Source organism: Aythya ferina, assembly GCF_964211825.1.
Source record: "Aythya ferina genome assembly, chromosome: 2".
Lineage (NCBI taxonomy): Eukaryota > Metazoa > Chordata > Aves > Anseriformes > Anatidae > Aythya > Aythya ferina.
This window is the reverse complement of record NC_140297.1, coordinates 24,145,818-24,169,901: the sequence shown is the minus strand read 5'-3', so window position 1 is coordinate 24,169,901 and position 24,084 is coordinate 24,145,818. Positions and strand designations below refer to the sequence as shown.

Here is a 24,084-nt window from a genome sequence, read left to right as displayed (position 1 = left end):
AAACCAAGAAGATCTGGGGTGGAGGGACAGCTTGTCATCTGGGGGAAACAAATAACCGATACAGCAGCTTGTAAAGGGTCTCTGGGTCCACAGCACCTGCAGCTTTAATCCTTCCTCCAAGACAACATATTTGAAGGTCCCCTTGCTACCAATGAACTTAGCTCCTGAGCTCTGGGGTCCCTTTCTCTGGTGCCAGAAAGCAATGAGCCCATAAAGGCATTTTTCACTGAGTTGGTAGCATGCATTCAAGGTTACACCAGGCCAAATATACACAGGTTGCTCTGCTGCTCCAGGCCTCGAGCCCAGGTGTCGAAGTGAATAGCACTCTCAGTTTCTGCTCTCAACAAAAATCACCGTGTTACAGTTACAGAAATTACGGTATTTTCTAAAGACCTGCAAGCTAACTCAAGCTTGAGCATCTTAAGATTTCACTTTCCAGGTTCCTACTTCCTTTTTTTTTTTTTTTCAACTCACAACATTGTGAACCATCTTCATTACTTGCTATTAATACAAACATTATCAATACCCCTCAAAGAAACCTATCCTTGCAACCTTCCCTGGGGCTATGAGAATGAATTCTTCAGGCTGGAAGGCTATTATCAAAGGGGACCAGGCTGCACCTGGGGAAACAGCAACCTCTAGCAGGAATATGGGAAATAAATGCCTTTTTCATTCTGTTCATTTCAGATTAGGTATTTGAGGAGTCTGTGGACCTACATTTTGGGTATGTTGGTTCCCTTCATCACCAGCAGCAGCCTTTAATAAAAACATTCAAACATCTTCCATGATTTCTCCAGCCCTGGCACAGCCTGTTCCTGAAGCAGCAGGGGTTTGTGGTGGGTCAGCTACCTCCAAAGTGACCCAGGCAGCTCCTACAGCTCATCCTCAAACCATACAACTGCAGCTACCCAGCCTGCTGTTTCCTAAAGCCAGGAAGGTTAGAGGTTAGCAGCCCACAGCTAGAAACATTCCCTGAGGAGTTTTGCAAACAATTATACCAAGCATCACCGAAAATGGAAACTTCCAGCACCATGACAACTCCATATACTGATATCTTCAAGAACTGATACTCTGTGGGCCATTCACACAGAAAAACATAGTGTGAGCAATCTTTTATGCTATCCAACATTTCATATGAATGCATATAAAGAAATTCCTTATGGGACTCTTACTGTGAAAAAAGAACTATTTTTTCAAGTTATCAACATAGCTTTAATCATTTTAACAGTAAACTAACTATACAGCAATCGTTTTGTCCCTCATGACATATCTCCAACATGCTCCCTGCAGTAAAATCTGTATGGAAATTCATGGAAACATCCTCTTTAATACTCAGCTGCAGTTTTAAACTGCAACTCTATGGAGTACAATTCTCTTTATTACAATCCTCAAGCCTCTTTGCTCCTGTTATCTATTATTAATCATCCTATATATCCAAGAGGATGCAAGGCTCGATCATACCTATTTGATACTGTCTTTTCTTACATCACAAAGTTTTATATCAAGAAAATTCTGAAAGTGTAAGGCAGTATTTCCACCATGATGCTAGACCTCCTGCAGCTCCTTACTCATCTAAGAAGATCCCAAAAGATAACAAAAAGCTGAATTGAAAGGCTTTAGGGTCCGCGTTATTTGGAAGACTAAAGCAAAGAAATTTACATGAAAATTCTTCTGCCATTTTTCTTTCCAAAGCCCACTCCCACAGACAAGAAAGAGCAACTGTCTGACTGCAGGAACAAGCCCCAGAACATTAAAATACCTATTTCCTAATGTTCTTTCACACTCACCTTGCAACACTAGAACTCTTTGGGGCATTACCACAGCCTGAGGCTTTTTTAACAGACTGAAACTTAGAAGAATCAGTGGAGGGAAGGGGGTGAAGGGGCAATTTCTATGCAAGCCTTACAAAATGTAATAAAAAATTAATAATGTTAATAATTTAATCAACAAGTTTTCCTATCCTTTCAAATTACAGTCAAGCTAACAATACCTTCTAGACTTTCTCTTTCACACTTTGAAATTATATTTTGCACATCTGCCTCTTGGGTACCTGCACAGTCACAACCATACACTGTGTCTTGGAGCCATGGCATAGCAAGAAAGTCAGAGTACATGCTAAAAAGAATCACGCCCCAATTAAAAGATGTGATTACATAGGAGATCTTTGCACTTGAGAAAACCACACAGTCCAAAATGCAGACCAAACAGATCTTCAAACTTCTCAACCACACAACTGGTACAGTTCACCTATACTGCAGGCCTAGCAGAAAAGACAAATGGGAAAAGTGTCTGCAGGGAAGTTTCACAAACAAGAAATCCCCTGACATAAAATTCCCAGCAGCATGTTGATCAACTAACAGATAAAGCAGAACAAGATTCTTAATTTGGTCAGTTTCTCTCACAGTGTCAGAGGTGCTGTGACTGCTTCACATGCAAACCAAGCTGAAATGTTTTGTTCCATATACCTATAATGCCCTGAGGAGTTTTTCAATACATCAGTAACTGACATGCAATGTGCCTGCCCTCAAAAGTTCCATAACTGTTTTATCTGAAAATTTCTAATAACAAGTATAACATGTATTTTTTCAAGCCAGAGAGCACAACATTTTTCATACTAAAGAATATGTAAGAGAAAACATAATATGATCAGTTTAAAGGTCCACATTGTTCCTAGAAGAGTCAGAATATTGGGCTTCTAATTGAAGTTTGGGGACAGAGAATAAGAAACAAAACACAGAAAGACAAATCCTTCCTGGAAAGGATCCACTTCCCACCTCCTTGTTGATTGCTATCAGCCATTCAGAAACTTTGAGCTGTAGTTTAAAAGTAATAATCTGGATGTAAGCATAACCGATTAGCCAATCTTGATTTATATTGGCATACACAATAACTAAATTCTAACAACAAGTATTGTATGTAAGAGGACCTGCTCCACCATTTTCCCATCCCTGGAACTTTCCTTCCCATCCCAGACCTTCCTTCTTGCTCTTTTTGAAAACTAGTACAATGTTCACTTTTACCCCGTTATTGGAGACCTCCCCCAGTTGACACAATCTTTCAAAGATGATAGAAAGCAGCCTCACAATGACATCAGTCATCTTTCCCAGTACCCTCAAGAAGTCTCGTGTTTGGACTCACGAACTTGCATGGGTCAACATTTCTCAGAAGATCCCTGACTCAGTTCTCTTCCACTCACTCTTCTCCTCCCTGAACCGTGTCTATGACGACATAGGTTTGTGAGATTTCATTTGTGAAGACTGAGACAAGGATGTCACTGAGCACATCAGCCCTATCTGCGTCTGCTGTGACTACCTCACGTGCCCCACTTGGCAAAGGGCCTACATTTTCCACATAGCTAAGGGCCTACATTTTCCACAACCACTTATTACTTCTCTCCCTAATGCTCCTCCAGCATCTTTACTTTTCTTCCTCAACAGCCTGTTGTTGCCTGCCTCCTTCTTTGCCCCAACTTATTTTCCTCCCAGGTGCCTTAAACTCCTCACTGATGGCAGAGCTGCTGCCGTCTAAGACCTGTCTACACTGTAGACCCTCCTGCCTGAGTGGTCACTCAGAAGCACCATCATGCAGAGTCAAAGATAATGTGCCTGGCAGTCTGTTCCTCTAGTGTTGTCATCTATATTTGCTTTTCCAGTCTTTGGTAGAATCTTTTAGAGGTTTGAATTCAAGCTTAAAAATGAAGGATTGTGGAAATGACAAGTGGTACTGGTTATAATATGTACCTCATACATAAATAAAACAAAGAATTCTTGAATGATTGTTCAATATTAATACAAATTACATACTTCCTTAGAAAGGTATTCTGCTTAGAATAATAATCACCTGATTGCAAGTAACACTTGGAAAAAAATAAGATATTCTTAGTGTTCAGTCTTTGGGTTCATGCTCCTATCCACTGCTGTACAGCCACTTGACACTCTAAAATTAACATAAATGCATTTGCTTTTGAAACACACCTTGCTTTTAAAGCTGCTCAATGATTTTCCTAAACAAAGGCTCCAAGTTGTTTTTTGTTTGTTTGTTTGTTTGTTTTAAAGTCAATACACATCCAAAGGCCAAATAAATACATCTGTGAATAGTGCACAGAAAAATTAAAAGTGAAGAAATAACTAATCAAAGCCTAAGCAACAGTTACACAGCCCAGTCTATGTGGTGGCTAACATCCAGCACAAGGCTCTGTTCATTTAAGTTTGTAATTGCTTATGGTGATACTCATTAGAAGTTTTTAATACTTTATTTCTACTCAAGACAGACATATGTACAGGAGAAAATAACCAAAACTACAGACAGCTAGACAAATTCACAGTGCAGGATCAAAAATAATTATTGCATTTAATTTCATAAGGAAAATTCCTATATACTTTAATTTCCTCTGGAATTTTAATTAGATTGAAGAAAAAAAAAAAAAAAGAATGCAAGAATAGAATTCAAGGACTATTTTTCAGAGCAACAATTATTCAAGAAGTAGTCTTCCCTATTATATCTTCTCAAGGAAGCCATTTTTTATACCTCATCAATTTTTAATTTGATAAAGTCTCTGTGTTCTGTTATCCCTTTTCATTTTACTGCCGAGTCTTCTCATAAATGTTCATTTCATAGCAACTATAGCACAACAAACAGTAAAGCAAATTCCCGTTCATCTGAACAAAGGCACTCCCACACAGTGGAGTATCTATGTCTGGGAGCTGTGCTATAGAAAAACACATGCCCACGGTTATTCAAAGATTCCACTTCAGCTGCAATGCAATGCACTGGCAGGCATGAATAGCCTTTCTTTTACCTTGTTTATTCAAGAACTATGATCTACTGCAGCCTGCTTTTAAGTATTTGATATCCCACACTGAGGAGATTAAATAAGCCTGATGCCAAATTAAAAACCTTCAGCCAAACTGTTGATTTTTTATAAACTTATGAAACAAAATCTGAAGGTCTTGTCCTTAGAGACTAAAAGGCCTTTGCTCTAGGATTTTATATTTATTTTGCTAGCAAAGTCAATGCTATCTCTGTCAGAAACTGATTTCATGATAAGTTCTCTTCTGCCTTGAGTGAATTCTAAAACAAAGCACCCATTTCTCTAATTTCCATACCACTTCTCATGTAATTAATCAAAAATATAATCTAAATCAACTTCCTTTCCAAGCCATTATCATGAATTAGTCATTTGCGGAAGAAAAATGTAAAGAGAAGCAAGACTGTATCTTACATCTTGTTTAAGAAGAGTCTTTCATACTGGGAAAGTGGAAGATGGGCTCTAATGGTACAGTGTTTTAATAGGTAAACATGCATTCGTGAACATGTATATGTGCATGCACATGTTTATGCTCTCATTTCTCATGCCTTCAGTGAAAGAGGTCACAACCCTTTAAACTTTAACCTCATCACATCTAATTTTTCATCTTGTTTCTCAGAGAAATTTAACCCATCTGGTTTTGAATTTTACAAGTTCATTAGCCATGAAAGAAAATACAGCTTGAAAAAAAATATGGAGTCATATAATCTCCTCTCAGTAAATAAGAGGGGGTTATGCAGGTGTTTCTGTTACATCAAGACAAACTTACAACAGAAAAAAATCTTCACTACATTATACATTCACATGCCTATTACTTGGTATTTCATTCTAGTTTTACTTTTACACCTTTATTCTTCATTTCATAATAATACATAATGGTCAATCTTTAATTCCTGCCAACACAAAGCTGAGAAAATATTGCCTTTGATGTTGGCAAAGGAACATTAGCCTCATGCTGCACTGAGGTACAAAAAAGTCCTCAGAAGTGAGAGCTCCATTTCCTACTATAACAAGGTGAAAGCACATAAGGAACATAAATGTCCCAAGCTTTCTTATATTCTACTGAACATCAGCCAACATGAACATCAGTTGTACGTCTGAGTTGGGCATCACATTGACCGGTACACATTTCCAACAAAGAATTTAGCAGTGCTGAGGAAAGTTTTTTTTTGTTTGTTTTCTTAAAAACACATCTGAAAAGTTTGAAGGCCTCTTGTACCCAGCCACAAAAGGAAGGCTACTGGACCTAGCTCAAGGAAAGGGCTGGCTACTGTGGAATTAAGCAATGGTCACTGAATTTTTCAAATTTCTAATTTTCTCTTCATTTTTAACAGGTTTTCCAGGGATTTCACATTAACATTATAATAAAACATAAAGAACCAAGACTTATTGCTCTGACACTTCATGTTTGTCAAATTGCTTGGATAGAATTTCATTATACCACACATGGAGCAGGATTTAACCAACAAATTTAACCAAAGTAGGACTATTAACTTTATTTATTTGAGTACTGGTAATATACAGCAATGTCTTGAAGTCCTAGATGAGGATCAGCATCACTATATACACTAACTGACTTTAAATGGGTTTCTAGCCCAAGAGAGACTACAGTCAGAGAAACAACTAAAAACATGAAATTATAACAGATTGACTATATCTGTATCTGATAGATTATTTTATTATTATTATTACTAATTCATTATAGTTGATTATTTTCAAGGGAGATATTTTCAAAAGATTAATTCTTCTTGAATGACTTTTTTTTTTTTTAATAGCTTCAAATTGGCCATATAGCTTGAGGGGTGGGGGAAGAAATAAAGGGAAAAAAAAAACAAACACATCATATGAGACACTGTACATAACAAAGGAGTTTGTAAGGTCAGAGTTTTCAGTATCCTCCAAAGCTGGAGCACTGTCATAATAATCTCTTGAAGGATTTATAATATGGGGATATTTGGGATTCAGGTAACTGTACAGTGTATTATACACAACAACAATACAACAAAAATATCTATTTCAAACAGCACAATATCATCAACATAAGACTAATTCATACTTCACTGCAAACAAAAACACTTAATGATTTGTTTGTTTCAAGTATTTAAGAAATGGAATCTTACAGTAAAATACAAGATGCAGGAATGCTTTTTTTAAGCATTTCTTTAAGAAACTTTTCGCATCCTCCAGGTTTTGAAAAACAGCCACAGAAAATGGTATGTAAAAATAAATTATTCCTGTTTCTAATACTGTTTCTTTAATCACCTCACAATCAAGTTCTTATGGAGCGTCCACCTGAATTTCTGCTCTATTCTCCAGCACAGCAAATACATACTGAGCTGTTAATTGCAGTAATACTAATTAAAAGACAAAAACCAGGACTACATTAACAGTGAAATTGCCAATTAGCACATAAGGCTTCCTCATTACTGCTGGTGAATGAAATGAGAAGCCTGATGTGGATAGCAGTCATAAAAATAAAAGACATTTCAAAAAAGCTGATAGGTCATATTTTCAGCTTACTTCAGAAGTTCTGCTGGAATCAGTAGCTGACAAGTTGACCTACTGGAAAAAGAGAAATTCCTACAACATTTTCTGAAAATCACTGAAGAAAAATACTGCCATTTGCCACATCTGTATTCATGTTAACTTTCAGAAGAAGGATTACATCTCCAGTGTAGTCACTAAAAAGTATTTGAAGATCAAAATTAAATATATATATACGTATATATATATATATCTAAAAAGGGCTAACCTTTCAGTGGACAATTTCTCCTGCTTCTATACTTCACATAAGGCTTTTCCCCATATGGGACTAAGAATGGATACTGAAAGCAGTCCAGATGATCTTAGTTTCCTTTTATCTTTAGAAAGAATAAATATTCTTAAATCTTTCAGTCTCTTTCAATCAATCGTCATTTTATGAAAGTTAATCCTACTTCCATATCTCCACAACCCTAGAGCTGCTTGCACAAAGTGACTATGCTCTTCACATATTCTGTATTTCGTCAGTTCTCTCTCTCTCAATCTCTCTTTTCAAAGGTTCTGAATTTTAATTCAGAGGTCTCGTGACAAGTAAAACTGAAATACTTCCAGCATTATTTTCATGGTGAGAACAGGAGTATATATTTGTTTTTCACTTGCTGCCTTTTAATCAAGCATTTTGTTGACCATAATCAATTTCTTCGCTCAGGAGAAAAATGTGCAATTATCTACAATGAAGAAGGTGTGTCTAAGGAATAGGGTGGGGGGAAGAGAAATCAATGGAACCATCTGTCTGACATTCCTACAACATTATAAGAGACTTGTAATTAACTGCTTGCCTACCAAAGTCTGCCAGCTTTAACTCCCCCGTGTCACTGATCAGAAGATTCTGTGGTTTCAGGTCCCTGTGCAAAATGTAACGCTGGTGGATGTAAGACAGTCCTCGCAGCAACTGAAATAAAAATAACTGAAAAAGAGGGGGACAAAAAATGACCTCTGTTAATATTTTGCATATAACCACAGCTGATTTCTTCACAATATGCAGGGTGCTTGCATATTGTGGTAACATTGTGTTAGAATTCCTCCCAAACTGCGTAATTCCCCACCCAAATTGAACACAATGAAATTTCAATCTAAAAAATATGTACTTTACAAGGACTAACTCCATTCTCCAAGCCCTACTATATTGTAGATTCAATTTGCCTTCTTTAAAAAGAATAAGAGCAATATACCCATGTGCAGAAGGCTCGATTTCTACCAAATTATAATTATATTCCATTTACCCATATGGCCTTAGAGATTACGTGGTAGCCTGAAGACAGATGTGTATCTTCCCTAATTATAGGAAACAACAGTACAGGGTGGATAGGGATGGGGAGATAAGGCTGGGGGATGGGATTGGATCTAAAACAAAGAAATTAATAGTATAACAATAATGCCTGTGTACCCAAGGTAATCTGTAAGTACGAGAGGTTTTCCCCTTCAAAGTCTTTTATGGGAGTTGCTTATGTATATTTCATTAAGAAATGACAATTCACACTGAACAAAAAGATGACTGTTTAAACCTACTTATAATAGTCTTAAATTTAAATAAGAACCTAACTCATTTCTCATGTTTTTGTTTGTTTGTTTGTTTTTTAACTCTTCACTGTACTCTACAAATGCTTTCCCTAGAGCTAAGCACTGATGTTTTGTATTTTTGTAATTTACAATTATGAACAAAGAGTTGGATGATGGAGATCTTTTGTCCTCCCCTTTTCAACTCCTCTCCCATCATTCTCCTGCACTCTTCTAGTGGCACCTGCTGTAAAGGCTGTAAATCATTCACTAGCAGATTTCTGTCAATACAAAGGGTGATTAATTGTTTCCTAGGAGTTTTCTTTGCAGTTCTGAAAAATCTCTCCTAATACATAGATCATTCCTATTGCATGAAATATTTAAAGAAGTACTACCGTTTCTGAGTTGGAACAGAACAAGCATTTGTAATGCCCAAAATGGAAGATTCAAGAATGAATGGACCTCATGCCTCACAGCTCACCAGCTGGTGAAACATGCTCCCCTGGAAGCTGTGGAAACCACACCAAAGATTTGGGAAAAGTCAACCTGAGCGCATAACAATGTCTAATTCACTTGCAACACAAGCATCCTATTTAGTGACTGCTGAGTGAGGAGACAATATAAAAGGGGTTACAAAATCTGATTATAGAAGAGAATAAAAGCTGACATGAAAGAAACAGAAATGTCATGTTACTGAAGTTGAAATGAATTTAATTGCATTTCATTTTTTCCCAAAGTGCAGACACAATACACTGTATGTGTAGCTATTTAGCCAGGGCACAAAGAGCCATATCAATCACCTTCTTGCCAAGGCTGAGTCTAACAATGTGCTGAGGAAACTTAAGAGCAAAATACAGAAACAAAAGAAAGAATAGCAGGAAAGTCATAAGTAACATGCACATTCCTTTTTGAATTGTGGTTAAAATGGAACTCACAGTACACAAAAACTATTTTAAAGACAGGAAGCAGAAATGGCTTTCATTACAGTCTTAAAATATAAGTTAAATTCTACTAAATAACTTCCAACTTCTTTTCATAAAAGATATGGAAAATAGCCATTTTGCCAAACTAACTCAATGACATTAAACTTCAACAGTTATTTTTAAGCATCATGTTGTCTTACAGCACTGCGATCTTTGTAATTCAAAATATATTAATTAATGCAGTCTTTCATTTGGCTTTAATGCAAAGCGTCAAGTGATTTGACACATTGTACTAAGAAAAAAAAAAAAACACAGCAATTTCATAGCTAAACAGAATAAACATCTGCTCTTGAGGACAGCTTTGGAACATAGGTTTGTTCCAAACTTTTAGACATGTTTCTAATGAAGAACTTCCACAAAAGTCAGTTAACTCTCTCACATACACTGTGTGAAATAGAAGGTGAAAAATCACCTTCGACTCATTACAGGGTAAACTTTGTCAAGTTTTGTTTTCTCCTTTCCCAATCAGCATTGTTTTACTTTGGTGATACTAAAACGTGAAAAGATTTTACATGGGTTCATGAGAGGCAGGTCCTGCCTGACCAACCTCATCTCCTTCTATGACTGGGTGACCCACCCAGTGAGTGAGGGAAAGCCTGTTGACATAGTCTACCTAGACGTTAGCAAAGCCTTTGCTTTACGATCTCCCACAGTACCCTCTTGGAGAAGCTGGCAGCCCATGGCTTGGACAGGTACACTCTTAGCTGGGTTAAAAACTGTCTGGAAGGCCAGGCCCAGAGAGTGGTGGTGAATGGAGTGAAATCAAGCTGGTAACTGGTCACCAGTGGTGATCCCCAGGGGTCAGTGTTGGGGCCCATCCTCTTTAATATCTTTATTGATGACTTGGATGAGGGAATTGAGTGCACCCTCACTAAGTTTGCAGATGACACCAAGTTGGGGGGAAGTGTCAATCTGCCAGAGGGCAGGAAGACCCTGCCGAGGGACATGGAAAGTATGAGTCAACAGGCAGAGGCCAATGGGATGAAGTTCAACATGGCTAAATGCTGGGTCCTACGCTTTGGTCACAACAACCCCATGCAGCACTACAGCCCTGGGGGAGAGTGGCTGGAAAGCTGTACAGAGGAAAAGGATCTGGGGGTGTTGGTCAATGCTCACCTGAACATGAGCCAGCAGTGTGCCCAGGTAGCCAAGAAGGCCAACAGCATCCTTGCTTGTATCAGGAATAGTGCAGCCAGCAGGACCAGGGAGGTGATCCCTGTACTTGGCTCTAGTGAGGCCGCACCTCATCCCCCTGTTCTTGGCTCTGGTGAGGCTGCACCTCAAGTACTGTATTCAGTTTTGGACCTCCCACTATAAGAAGGACATTGAGGCCCTGGAATGTGTCCAGAGAAAGTCTACGAAGCTGGTGAAGAGCCTGAAGCACAGGTTCTGTGAGGAGCAGCTGAGGGCACTGGGATTGTTTAGTCTGAAGAAGAGGAGGCTCAAGGGAGACCTCATTACTCTCTACAACTACCTGAAAGGAAGGTGTGGGGAGCTGGGGGTCAGTCTCTTCTCACAGGACTAGAGGGAATGGCCTCAAGTTGCACGATGGGAGGTTCAGGTGGGAAAAAAAAATTCTTTTCAAAGTGGTTAGGCATTGGAACAGGCTGCCCAGGGGAGTGGTGGAGTCACTGCCCCTGGAAGTGTTTAAGGAAAGGGTAGATGTGGTCACACGGGGACACGGTCAGGACCCTGAACATGGTTACAAGGGACATGGTCAGGACCCTGAACTTCCAAAGACTGAACTTCAAGCTACTCAAACACCTAGTGGATGAGATTCCCTGGAACACTGTCCATAGGGACAAAGGAGCTGAACAGAGCTGGCAACTCTTTAAGGATGTTTTCCTTAGAGCACAAGAACTCTGCAGCAAGGTGCTACACCTAGGTTGGGGCAATCCCAAACATGAGCACTGACTGGGAGCAGAACACATTGAGAGCATCCCTGCAGAGAAAGACTTGGGAGTTGCAGTGGACAAAAAGCTCAACATGAGCCAGCAGTGTGTGCTTGCAGCCCAGAAGACCAACTACATCCTGGGCTGCATCAAAAGACGAGCAGCCAGCAGGTTGAGGGATGTGACTATGCCCCTCTATTCTGCTCTTGTGAGGCCTCATTTGGAGTGCTGTGCCCAGGTCTGGGGACCCCAGCACAAGGAGGATGTTGATCTGTTAGAGTGGGTGCAGAGAAGGGCTATGAAGTCTTTTCCAGCCTTAATGATTGTATGATTCTATTATTTAAGTAAAAATACAAACCTAAGTCCTGGCTGTACAACATTTTGCAAACTGTGTGCCCTTTGAGATTGCTTGGAAAGCGAGAATAGCAGAAGAGCCTCTCTATGTTCAAGTGTTCCCTGCTCCACAAGAAGAAAAAATGAATTGGAAAGAATAATTTCTGAAGCCTCAGGAAATAGTTTTGCTTTCTCTCAGACAAGATCCCTCTGCTGTCTTTGAGGAAAGCTCTCCCTGAGAAACCTCTCTGCTTCCCTTCTGTTAGTCGTGAAAGTAGAAATGTTACAGAAGAGATTTGTGGTTTTTGAGCTTATATGTTACTAGCTTTAATATTTGCATCATCATAAACAAAGCTATATAACCATCAAATATCCTGTGATAAACAAACTAGGGCATTACTTGCATACTGTTTGCATAGATAGTGAAAAAGGCAGTTTAGCAATAAAATGAAAGACTCATAAAATGGCAAGGGTCACTGTGATGAAAATTGGAATAGAAAGAAAAGAGAAGTGAGGTTAGTCTATAGCAATCAGGGTTTTGGCATGGCTTCATCTTGCAGGAGAACACTTAACAGTTTTATATTCAGACAATATATATATATTTGTGTTTCAGGTCTTGTTTATTGAGGATACATGGGGGGAGGGAGGGGAACAACAACAACAACAACAACAACAACAACAACAACAACAACAACAAAACCACACACATGTTTTCTACCCTAACAGTTACACAGCTTTCACTTTAGTCTGAACTGCATATTCTAATGAAGAATTTTCATTGTCACAATGAGAAAACTGCATGTAGGTCAAAGCTAATCTGGAGTTTATGGACTGTGACTATTAGCTGTCCTTGAAACTTACAAGAGAAAAACCTCAATTACACAAAAATAGCAGCACCTACAGCAAATAAATGTAGTCTTTAAGGTATAAGTCCTGGATGGCCACTCGAGCTACATGTAACATTTGACCAAATGCCTGTTTAAACCAATGAAATTTTTTGAAAGACTTGCCAGCTGCCTGGGTTAACATTCTTGCTTTCATGGTGTTTTTCATGAGTCTTGGCAAGCGTACAAGCTAGACCATTAAATGCACACATCTAACAGCTGCAAGATGGATCACATGCAGCTAAATGCTTTACTATCTTGTTGGCCTCTGAATGTCACATAGGATCTTGAGCTCTTCTCATCCAAATGAGCTTGTAAACTAAACACTGACACAGGCCATCCAAAACACATCTAAGGGGAATGATGGGAGTTAATGCTTTCTGACTTTGGTTCAGGCAGCTCTGCCTAATCTAATGATAAAGGGGGATGCTCATGTACAGATCATCTGTGTAGAACTGCTTAGATGACTCCACATCATTGCTATCCATTCCCAGAGATGGTAAAGAGAGTTCCTGGCAAAGGATGCTGGGGTACATGAAAAGCAGGAAGAAATTCACAACATGCCCAGAGAGATCCTTCAGGAAATGTAGCATTTCCACACAGTATCTGCTGAGGTACCAAGGACAGTATGGATGCTGCCCAAGAGGGCAAGCAAATAAGCCCTTGAAGGGACTTTTTTCAGTGAGGAACAATCTTTTCCTGATGGCACAGAATGATTTCTGAATGATTTCTTGCATTTGAGCTCCCTTACCACATGTTTTATTGTGGGAATAAAGGACCTGGGCCTAGATACAAAAGTAGAAAGCTACATGGAAACTTTTAGACAACAGAAGATGCACAGAAGTCCACATCTTTGCTCTGGTCTCTCTGCAGCAAGAGAACACAAATGGAGCTGAGCTAAGCTGGACCTTGAGTGGTTCAGAAGAAAGCTGAAAGCAAGACAAGATTAATGTACCACTCCTTTAGCAAGCTCATATTGCTGTATTAGCATAGTTACTTTCAAAAAGTAATACACAATACTGCATAAGCTTTAACATCACTTATCACCAATAACACACATGCTCCTGCTTGCTGTACATATTAAAGCACACCAGCTGGGTATCACATAATAATTTGAATTCTCTAGTGTGTATTCAGCATCAATCGATATCATACTCAGTCGTAATAGGCCATCAAATCTAAAAATACCTGTAAAAGTAACCCAACCCTGGACACTCCATGACTGCAACCAACATACTTCTCCCTGTCCTCCAGAGGATAAGGCTTCTGTGAATTACTGGCTATTTACAAAGGCAAAAGGAGGTAATGAATCCACGCAGTACAATCGCACAGCCTTAGAAATAAACTCAACTGAACATTATGCTCAACTAGGTTTGAGTTTACTATGTTGCTTGGGAATTTTAGATCCAGTTGTTTTAAACCAATACAATACAGAAAAAAAACCTACCTGGTAAGATGTATTATCACCGAGGCAATGAGAAATATACCTGTGTGACTTTGGCTAGCAAGTCAAAAGCTGATAAAGCATTATTTATTTATTTATTTATTTATTTATTTTTTACCACTGCTGGCTTGCTATTATCTCTATTATCTCTTTCCAAACAGGATAATATCCACAGGATAAAATGCAACTTTTCATTTCTAAAAATGTCCTGGGGAAATACTGAACTTTTTAGGTCAAAGCTTTGTAGACTCTCTTGCTTAAATAGTCACAAGAAGAAATTTCAGGGACAGTGTTAACTTGAGATGAGTTTGCATCCTGAAGAATAAAGGAACTTATCTGAATAAAAAAAATGCTATCCATTTGAATCAGATTGATTTTGATAATCATAATAAGCTTTATTTCAATTAAAGTTACTCCTATTTGACCTCCCTGAAACCGAGTTCTCTCAAAAACAATTTTAAAATACTTCTCTCCAAAAAGCATTTTTAAAGGCTTCTAACTTGCTTCTGCCTTCCTTACATAAGAGTCTTACCAAAGACAGTTTCAAGAAGAAATACATAACAATACAGCCACTGGGAATATAGATCATAAAATTTAATATATATATATTATAGACTTTTCTACTTACTGGCAAGCAGAACTGTACAGAAAAGAGACTGTGAAGTGTTAATTGGCTAACTTCTATTCTCTTTGATGTTCTTTTAATCATTTTTTCTCCCCTTTGGGTTCAACTACAGTCATTTGCAAGGAGGAAGGTGTGCTTAATTAACTGAATATAAAGACACTCCCTTATGATCAGTTAGAGTCATCTGCTAATGTTCAATAAGTAGAAGACACTTTCAGATTCTTACTCCTGAATGGCAAATGTAAAAATAAAATTCAATTCTAATGAAATAATTAAATCTCCTTTTCTCCCTTTTATCAACTCACTCCCATGCTGAACTAGGTCAGGGTGGCAATTGGTGCCTCAACAATTTTTAGACACAGAAAGAAAGTGTTTTCTTCAGCCCTATTTTTTTTTTTTTTTTTTGCCATATGTGAACTATGTTCATACAGACAATAAATTACACATGCACACACTCATTTCAGTTTAGGGTTTGCACACATTTCTCACTGCAGTAAATATAAAAGTGACATTCTTCTAGCATGAATTTTAACACACTGATAAAGATTCTGCATTTACTGTTCACAGTTGTGCATATTATCAAATCATTACTTGAAGTGACAAGACTGACATAAAGTAGAGTGAAATGCTGATGCCATATTTAATGTCTGATAACTAAAAAGTCTAATTTAAATAATCAATTCTCAATGCCATGTGTAAAAGACAACCTTAATTTGGCATAACATTATTCTGTCTGCCGTACACCTGCTTGTTCTCTGAATGAGGAATGAAAAATAGCAACTTCTCAACCACATTAAGCAGCCTCGCTTCCTACTTAGCATATCTGTTTGAATACATTTTTAATTCAGCTCTACATCGGCAGCATCGCTAATTTCAGTGAGTAGGGGATTTCAAAAGCGTGACATTAATTTGATTTGCTTCCAGTAATGACCGATAAAATTAAAAGGACCACCATATTATGCATTCACTTTAGAGTAAAAGATTGTTTTTGCCAGATTTCTGGGTGTCAATGAGATGGGTGAAACAAGATATGAAAATTCACCATAGCCAGATAGACTATCAGGATTTACCTGCCCAGCTCCAGTGTACCTAAGTCTATAGCAGTCAACCTTCTGGTCAGACACCACTAATACACATACGTGCTCACATGCCACAACTTCTCCAACATCACTTTGTCCCACATTTGTGCCACACAGATGCAGGGCAGGCCCTGCCTGTGGTTCAGCGTACATCTCCTGCAAAGCATACCACAAACCAATCACGTGATGAAAAGAAAACAGAAGCACAACAGGGAGGCCACAACAAAAATCCAGGGGAAAAAAAAAAAAAAAAAAAGTATAATTTGTATCATACTTTTTGGATACTATGCTTTAGTTACAAGCATATGTTTTTATATACTACTAATCATGAATGGAGTTTCTGCGTTTCTGCTTAGTAAGAGCCTTTAGCAAGAGCCTGTAATGCTTTGCTACTGCCAAAGTTTCAGCAGCTGCACATCCAATTCAGTGTTGTGTAGCTTAAATATGTTACCTAATCCTTCCCTGTTCTGAATGCTCCCCTATCCTTTGTGATTCAGATTATTCTACAACAGTAATCAATTCAATTACAAATATTTATGTTTACAAAAGACATATGATGACAACTACCCGATAGCTTTGACTCAGATTATTAATTTTCACATTAGTCATTAAATGAGCCAAAATTATTCATCTTGTCAAGCACAGATTCTACTTTAAAAACTACAACCACTAGCTAAGGATAATGTTCACAGCACTGCAGTATGGAGAAGAATAAATGAATACTGCAAGTGACTGAAGTGCCAGAGTAAGCCTGAGATTTTTGATAACATCACATAATGTTCACTGTATTTCAACATTTTCAATTCATCCCACACTTCATCTTGTTTAGGAGGTCAGTAATAAAACCATGATTTAATAAATCCAATATTTTTGGCATATTTGATTCAGGAGTTTTGTTCATTTTTGTTAACTGAGAGCACTAAAAAGTTGACTGATCTCTTTTTGAGCACTTAGCACAGACAAATGTTAAAGCACCCCATTATGTTCCGATAATGCCTATTAATTATTTTTCTTTTAAACTGTTTTTGTAATAGTTTTAAGACTGAAACTGTTTTTTGTTTTTGTTTTTGTTTTTTTTTCCCTTTCTTTCTTAATTTTAAGCATATTTGTACCAGAGTTTACAGCACTGTCAGTCATTGGAAATTCATTACCCATACTTTGCCACAGATATCACATGCCACCTTTAAAGTGAGTTATTTTCTCTGCCACAGACCTTCAGTCTTATAGTGAGTAAAGACAAGTGTAAAACACACTTCTGAAGGTTGTGGGTGGAGATAGGGCTTGGCTGGTTCAGGTTTTGCTTCAAAACATGCCCATAAATTGTACATGGAATACTGCTGCATCTCTCTTCCTAGGAACAAGGAAGGCTCAGAATTGAGATGGATAAGAGCTCCTGGGAGAAGGCTAAATATTCCTGTTCCCTGCATGCAAAGTTCATCAACAGGACCTGTATATTTCTCCTTATTGCTTTCTGGCCCTGGGAAAAAAAAAAAAAAAAAAAAAAAAAAGGTGTCCAGGGAGAAGAAGAAATCAGAGCAGCAATATTAGCTGGAAGAAGAACAAACTGGAAGTTCCTTCTCCCTCTAGTCACAGTAGATGATAGGAGCCTTCCAAGTTGCCTGAAGTAAAAGATTTAGTGAGTGATTTTAAGAGACAGAGACAGTTTTTGTCTGGATGACAACCACATTGTCACTCAGTCTGGTGTTGCACAGATTGCGGAATGGTGGGTCAGGGGCAAGTGTCTTTTTATTTTGTCAAAGATATTTTATTGAAGTCAAATGCTCATAAAAAGTAATATTACCTCTAAAGCTGCCAGCAGAGAAAAAAAGGCAGAGAGAAAAAACTATGGATGCTTTTCCCAAAAGACTGCAGCTATTTCAATGCAGCATCACTAATTAAAAAGCAAAACAGCTTTCATAAATATATTTATTTTTAAGGCAGGGATGCAAACAGGCAATGCAGGCATGACAGATGTGAGCCTACACTCCACTTGTTCACCAATGATAGGAGTTACAGAAAATTGACTCAGCTACAACAAACACATCCAAATGAAAAAATGATCTTATGTGTAGATAAAAATGAAATGCAGCTAGGAATGCCATAAAATGAAGTAAAAGATACAGTTAAATAGAGCTACTATTTCAAAGGTTAAAAAAAAAAAAAAAAAAAGTTTTAGCAGTGTGATACATTTTCACAGGATGTGCTGAAGTGTAGAAAAAAATATTTAAAAATTAAACTATAAGTTTACAAAACAAAAGCCATTTATAGACAGGTGCAAACAGTGTCTCAGGAGAACCCAGAAGAAAATGGAAAAGGCTGGGGGAGGTGGCCTTGCACCAGACAGAAAGAGGCACAAATCAGAATGAAGATCATCATGAAAACCAACTGGCAGTCAGTTTGCTGCTGTGACCACTTGAGTTTCTTCTGTAGGAAGCAACCCAGATTATTTCAAGGGTCCAAGAGGCATGAGCACTAGCAGAGGAAGCCTGCAGTACAGATTTCAGTTTGGACCAGAATGAAGAGTCAGGACAGTCAGGAGTAAGCCTTGTACCTCCATTTGCCACAACCACCACATCTTGGAGCTTGGCGAGCTCCACACAAGATGCACCTACAAAAGATAGCAGCTCTCAGCTCCATCCAGGCTGCAGCAGTAGCTTCCACCAGAAACAGAACAGGGCATAACATACATGTGGGGCCATGTACTTAAGATACATTGCCTACCTTCACTTTTGGAAAAACTAAGTAAGACATCTTCAAAACTAGAGAAGAGGAGTCTGCACCTACTATAAACCAGGACTTATTGAATCTAGAGGTGAGGAATCTTTTCTCATTCCTCACCTCCAGTTGTAATATCACACAGTATATTAACATAGTTATAAATAAATGGTAGATATACAGCCTTGGTAGCTACCAAAAGATGATACAACTCTGTATTTGGAACTAACAGAATCTGTGGACTGAAACTATTACTTTTTGCCAATTTTCCTTCTAGCTAATAGAGAAGTTGCAGGCACCTAACCACGTTTTTTCATCAGGATACTTGGTTTAACATTCTCAGGGACAGGTATACTTAAAACTATATTAGATAATAGCTTCACAGCCTCACACACAAATTCTTTGAAGGGCTTAAATTCTCATGCTTTTTGTAAGGCTTGGGCTTTCATACAGAAGTAGAAAATTCTGAAATCATGATGTGTGAAAACAAAACCCCACTAAAAAAGCTAAGCCTGATACATTAGAAAACATTTTTATTTTTTTTTGCTTAAACATACTTTCCCAAGACTCTTACAACTGCAAATTAAGATGTTCTCTATATTTCCAAATACTTGTATATTCTGCTTATTCTTTATTTAAAATATTTAAGTGACAGCAAATAGCCCATCTGAAGCCTATCACAAAGAAAGGCAGTGTCAAACACAAGACCCAAGGGGACAGCAGTATGTGTGTCCATCAAAGTAATTTGGATTTTTATTCTATTTACAGTTCCTCATCTTAAAGTAAGCCTGAGGGAACAGTGTTGTCTTTATCTTGTAAATATGGAGAAAATTCAGAAATATAATTAGGATGAACATGTGCCATAGAAACCAAAACATAAGCAAATAATGGCTTTGCTTCTGCAAAAGTACTGTTTTACAGGAAATAATGTACAGCATTCTTTGGAAAAAGAAAGATTACCTGGTTTTGTATTTATAATAGCTTGCAACAAGACAGAAAGGAAATGAATATCCATCAGTAGTCCGCAGTTTCATCAATTAAAGAATTAAAAAGCAGGGAGCATCAATGGCTTAATCCCACAGGTTAGCCCCAGAGAGCTGAGACTAATTTGTTGCCACTGGAATTTAATTGCTCAACTGGAAGTTTTTAAAAATGGATCTGTGGATCACATAACCAGTGATTCTGAACAAACACTGTCTACAATTCTGAAACTGAAATTCCTGAAGGACCTCTAGCAAGAAGGGTCTGGCAGGGAGAGAAGGCTAATTAACATGGCTCAGTTCAACCCTTAAACATCAACTAGAGCTCCAGATAGACAACTGTGTCCAGAAGCAAGAACAAAAATAGGTGACAAAGCCTCAGAACTGTGATTACGTGCGTTAACAAATTGAGTACAGTGCAACAGAGCGTTGAGATATTATGCAGTAACCATCATATCTCTTCTGCAAGACAAGAGTGATGCAAACTTTTAATTGGCATGCTTGCTGAGATCTGGGAGTTGTTAGTGTTTGTGACTGGGTTCCTTCCTTCCTTTCTGCACAGCCTGTCCCCCCAGCTGAAGAAAACCTTTGTGTGTTTGGCTGAGCAGGTATTTTTGACACGGAGTCTGAGAGCAGGTAAAGATTTCACTGAAAATCCCAGACAGATTAATTCAGTTTTAGATCGGTAGGAGCTCCAAACACCACATTAGGTTTTAGTAATTACTGTTATAAATTAAAGCTAGCTTTGGCTGCTGGCCTGGTAAGAGATATTACTAAATATATACAATCTTCATTAATATTATTTAACAGAAAATGGTAATTTTATTTCTCCAATGGGATGCTTGTTGCAGAAGGGCAGATTCATCTGCTTCCACTTCTCTATGTTTTCTCCCTTTTTATACCAGTTTCTTTTTTTTAATAATACAACTGGCCATTAAAAAAATTGAACTAGCAGTACATCAGACTCTACACTTGGCTACTCAGAGAAATATTTCTAACGTGCCCATAAACTTCAGAAGTGTTGCTGAATACTGCTCTTAGATTGTAAAGACAGCTGCAGCAAGCTTGGAAAGGGAAAAGCTGTTGCTGCAATTCCCTCCCCATTCAGCAGCACCTATAGAGCAGCTAGCCAGCTTAGCACCAAAGCTTTCCTGCTAAATCTTCTTTCTGCCTCCACAATTATATATAGTTTCTGCAATAAATATGCTTTAGAAGACAGGTAACTCAGGATTTAGGGGAGTGATGCATTAGCAAGCCCAATTACCCGTGTAGGCTATCCTCCTCAAAGACAAGCTCAGTGGACCCTGATATTGTCAAGAAAAAGTAGTTATGTGAATTACGATGTCCTCTCATTGGGGAACAATTACAGCTACTATGTCTACTGCATATTACATCTTAAGTTATACAGCGCTGCAGCCTTGGAGCATTCCTTTGAGTGTGAAACGGCACAAAGGACTTTCAAAACTAATCTTAGCTTATCCCAAACCTCTCAGAGCTGAATGTTCAGGTTTCTACATAGGGAAATGAAGCACAGAGCCAGTGTTTTAACAAGCATATTCAGCACATGAAACTAAGGTTATGAAACCGAGCAGCAAGGAAAGCTCGGAAGCTCTAGCGATGGAAAAGCAGGTCCCACCTCACCCACCACATGTCCAAGTCCTGCACTCACAGAGGAATTGAGAGGACACCTGTGTTTTTCCTGTCCACACTACCAAAATGTTTAAGCAACAGTCATACATTACAAGGATGTTATCTTGCAGCATTCACATCATCTGTTCAAAAATATTTATTTTGTTTGTTTGGTTTTTTTAGATTGGCCAAACATACACGATAAGGAGGAATTGTACCATTTGTTTTTTGATGGCAGTCATTCTCATTTAATTTAATATACTGCACATCATTTTTCAGTGAATGAGCACAGAAAATTCATCAATGTTATACAACTAATTGATGTACAACAATTATGAGGTATTGCAAAAAAAAATCCTCATTTAAAATATTTTGTTTTCTTACACTAAACTTCGAGTTCTCTACTAAATTTTTAGTTTTCCAGAAAAAATATGTTTTCCATTAATTTCTCAATTTCTGCGTTCAGGAAAACAAATACTGGAATAAAATGCTCAGTATGACAAGTGAAGATTTAAGCACTTCCAAAGTAGAACAACAAAGGGAATGATGTCAAAGTGCAAGACAAGTGTAACAAATATCATCTGTGTGATCTATACACAGAAGACACACTCTGCATGTCTGACTGGCTTCCCTTTTATGTTAAAATAATTTGGCTTAATTCCCAGAAAGTAACTGGATCAAGTCTCTACGAATCTATTTATTCATTAAATCCTTCTAATAACGGCCCCCCTTCTGCACAGTGATTCTTAATATCTACCTCAGAACAGAAGAAAAACAGAAAAACTGTGAGATCAGCTACGAAAATACCTAATCAAAATAACACAGGTGAAAAGATTTTATATGTTCATGTAAAAAGAAGTACATTCACCTAATATAACTCACAATAGTTCCCTCAAATTCTGTGAACCTACAATGACTTACCTCACTGAAGATCTAGTACTGAAAGCCTAAAATATATTTGCTCAGGTGCTTTAAGACAGTATTGTTTGTCTTAAGAGCCAATGTTTGAATGGAGGAGAGGGGTTACCAACATTGGAACACTATCCTGACTTGGAATCAGTTTTAAAGACTTCTAACAAGTTCTTCTTATAAGAACTTTCAAATATTTTTATTTTTAAATAAAAAAAAATAAAAGTACTTCATATGCTGATCATTTTCACTTTAGATAATGATCAGCTTCAATGAAACCACTGATTGGACTTTTTCTGTACAGTCATCATTACTGTGCATGCCTTGAATGTGTTCTCTTTTTGACTCTTACCTTCACATTTTCTGGATGAAGCCCTCCAGGATGTTTGTCCATGTACTGACATAAATCAGTGTGCTAAAAGAAAGTCAGATGGAAAAATGTGTATTAATATCTGTAAGACTATAATAATAAATATCCTCCTACTTAAGAGTGGAAAGAACAAATGGAAAATAAGTTTTCCCTCCTGCCCCTCCACTTACCTTTAGGCTCCTTTTTTTTTTTCTTTAAACAATCTTAACTTGACTGAGTATTCACCAAATGCAAATTATTTTTTTTTTCCCATTGCTCTGTATATAATAAATTAATTATTTGAATTTCAGTATCATTTTATAACTTGTAAGGACCATATCACCATCAATGCCATACAGGTATTATATGGGTGGAAGAGGAAGAAACTAAGGGAGAACCTCAAATGTTACTCATATTATTAAAATGTTGCCTTTTAAAATATAAGTTCATAGTGATTCTAAATTAAGATGGTTTAATAGTTTAGAAAATAAATGTCAAAGGCACTGCAGATCAGGTTACTTAATACTTTTCAGCTCAAAAAGAATCACATATTGTGCACATGTACAGCTATTAATTATAGATACTTTAGCAAATAGCCTCACTGAAGACTCAAACATTTACATTTTCACTTTATAGTTGCATACATTCCCTGCTAATATATCATAAAATCTTTTCAGAAAATAAGTAGACTTACGATGTATAGATTAATGTTATTCACTGTTATAATATTTATTACTTACTAATAAGCATTTATTATTTTTACTATGGAATCACTATTTTCTCTAAATTCTTCTCTCGTACTTCACTTTCCTACGAGTCAGCAGCATACTGCCAGTGAAGTGGCATTTTGTTTCTCTGATTTGTTTGCACAACTCAGCTTCTGGAATTATATTCAGAATAAACAAGGCAAAAATATTCATGGGATTAACCACCAAAAACTGAGACTGACTCTGCCTTCCACATCTGTTTTCAGAACACATCTGGCAAAAATCATCCAGCATTCCTTGAAAAGCTACTTGGCGATGCCTGCCTCACATACAAAACAGACCGACAAAATATCAGCAGTTTTCAAGGTGAGAGTTTTGGAAAAAAGCTGCCTTTGGCATACCAAAGCGGTTTCTCCGTGCAACATTTCTGAGTCCAAGAACCATTCTAGTGCTCTCTTGGAGAAGTATCGTATGGTTACATAGGGAAGTTTACATCTGCTAAGATGCAAGATCAATGCTGACCACAACTGTTGTGTATCATCTTCTACTCTTCTGAAGTCTTAAACTATGAAAATGCACTGCATGTGTAGAATTAAGATTGTAATGATGTACGATGCACTAATTGACTACATTGTGCACTAAGGCATTTTTTCAGAAGTTCTTACATGGCTTTAATAAAGCGAGTGTTTCCACTGCAGGACATTGCTTGG

The 24,084-nt window shown here is 37.7% G+C and overlaps 1 protein-coding gene across 5 annotated transcripts in view; it reads right to left on the bottom strand.

Annotated features, from left to right (window-relative positions):
* The window catches only part of CDK14 (cyclin dependent kinase 14), a 332,761-nt gene that overhangs the window by 154,998 nt on the left and 153,679 nt on the right, over window positions 1-24,084 (bottom strand). For all 5 annotated transcript variants that reach the window (XM_084511412.1, XM_084511413.1, XM_084511411.1 and 2 more), the window contains 2 exons: window positions 22,671-22,733; window positions 8,132-8,255 (listed from right to left, as the gene is read on the bottom strand). In XM_084511412.1, the coding sequence (XP_084367538.1) occupies window positions 8,132-8,255; window positions 22,671-22,733 (187 nt within the window). The remainder of the gene's footprint in view (window positions 1-8,131; window positions 8,256-22,670; window positions 22,734-24,084) is intronic.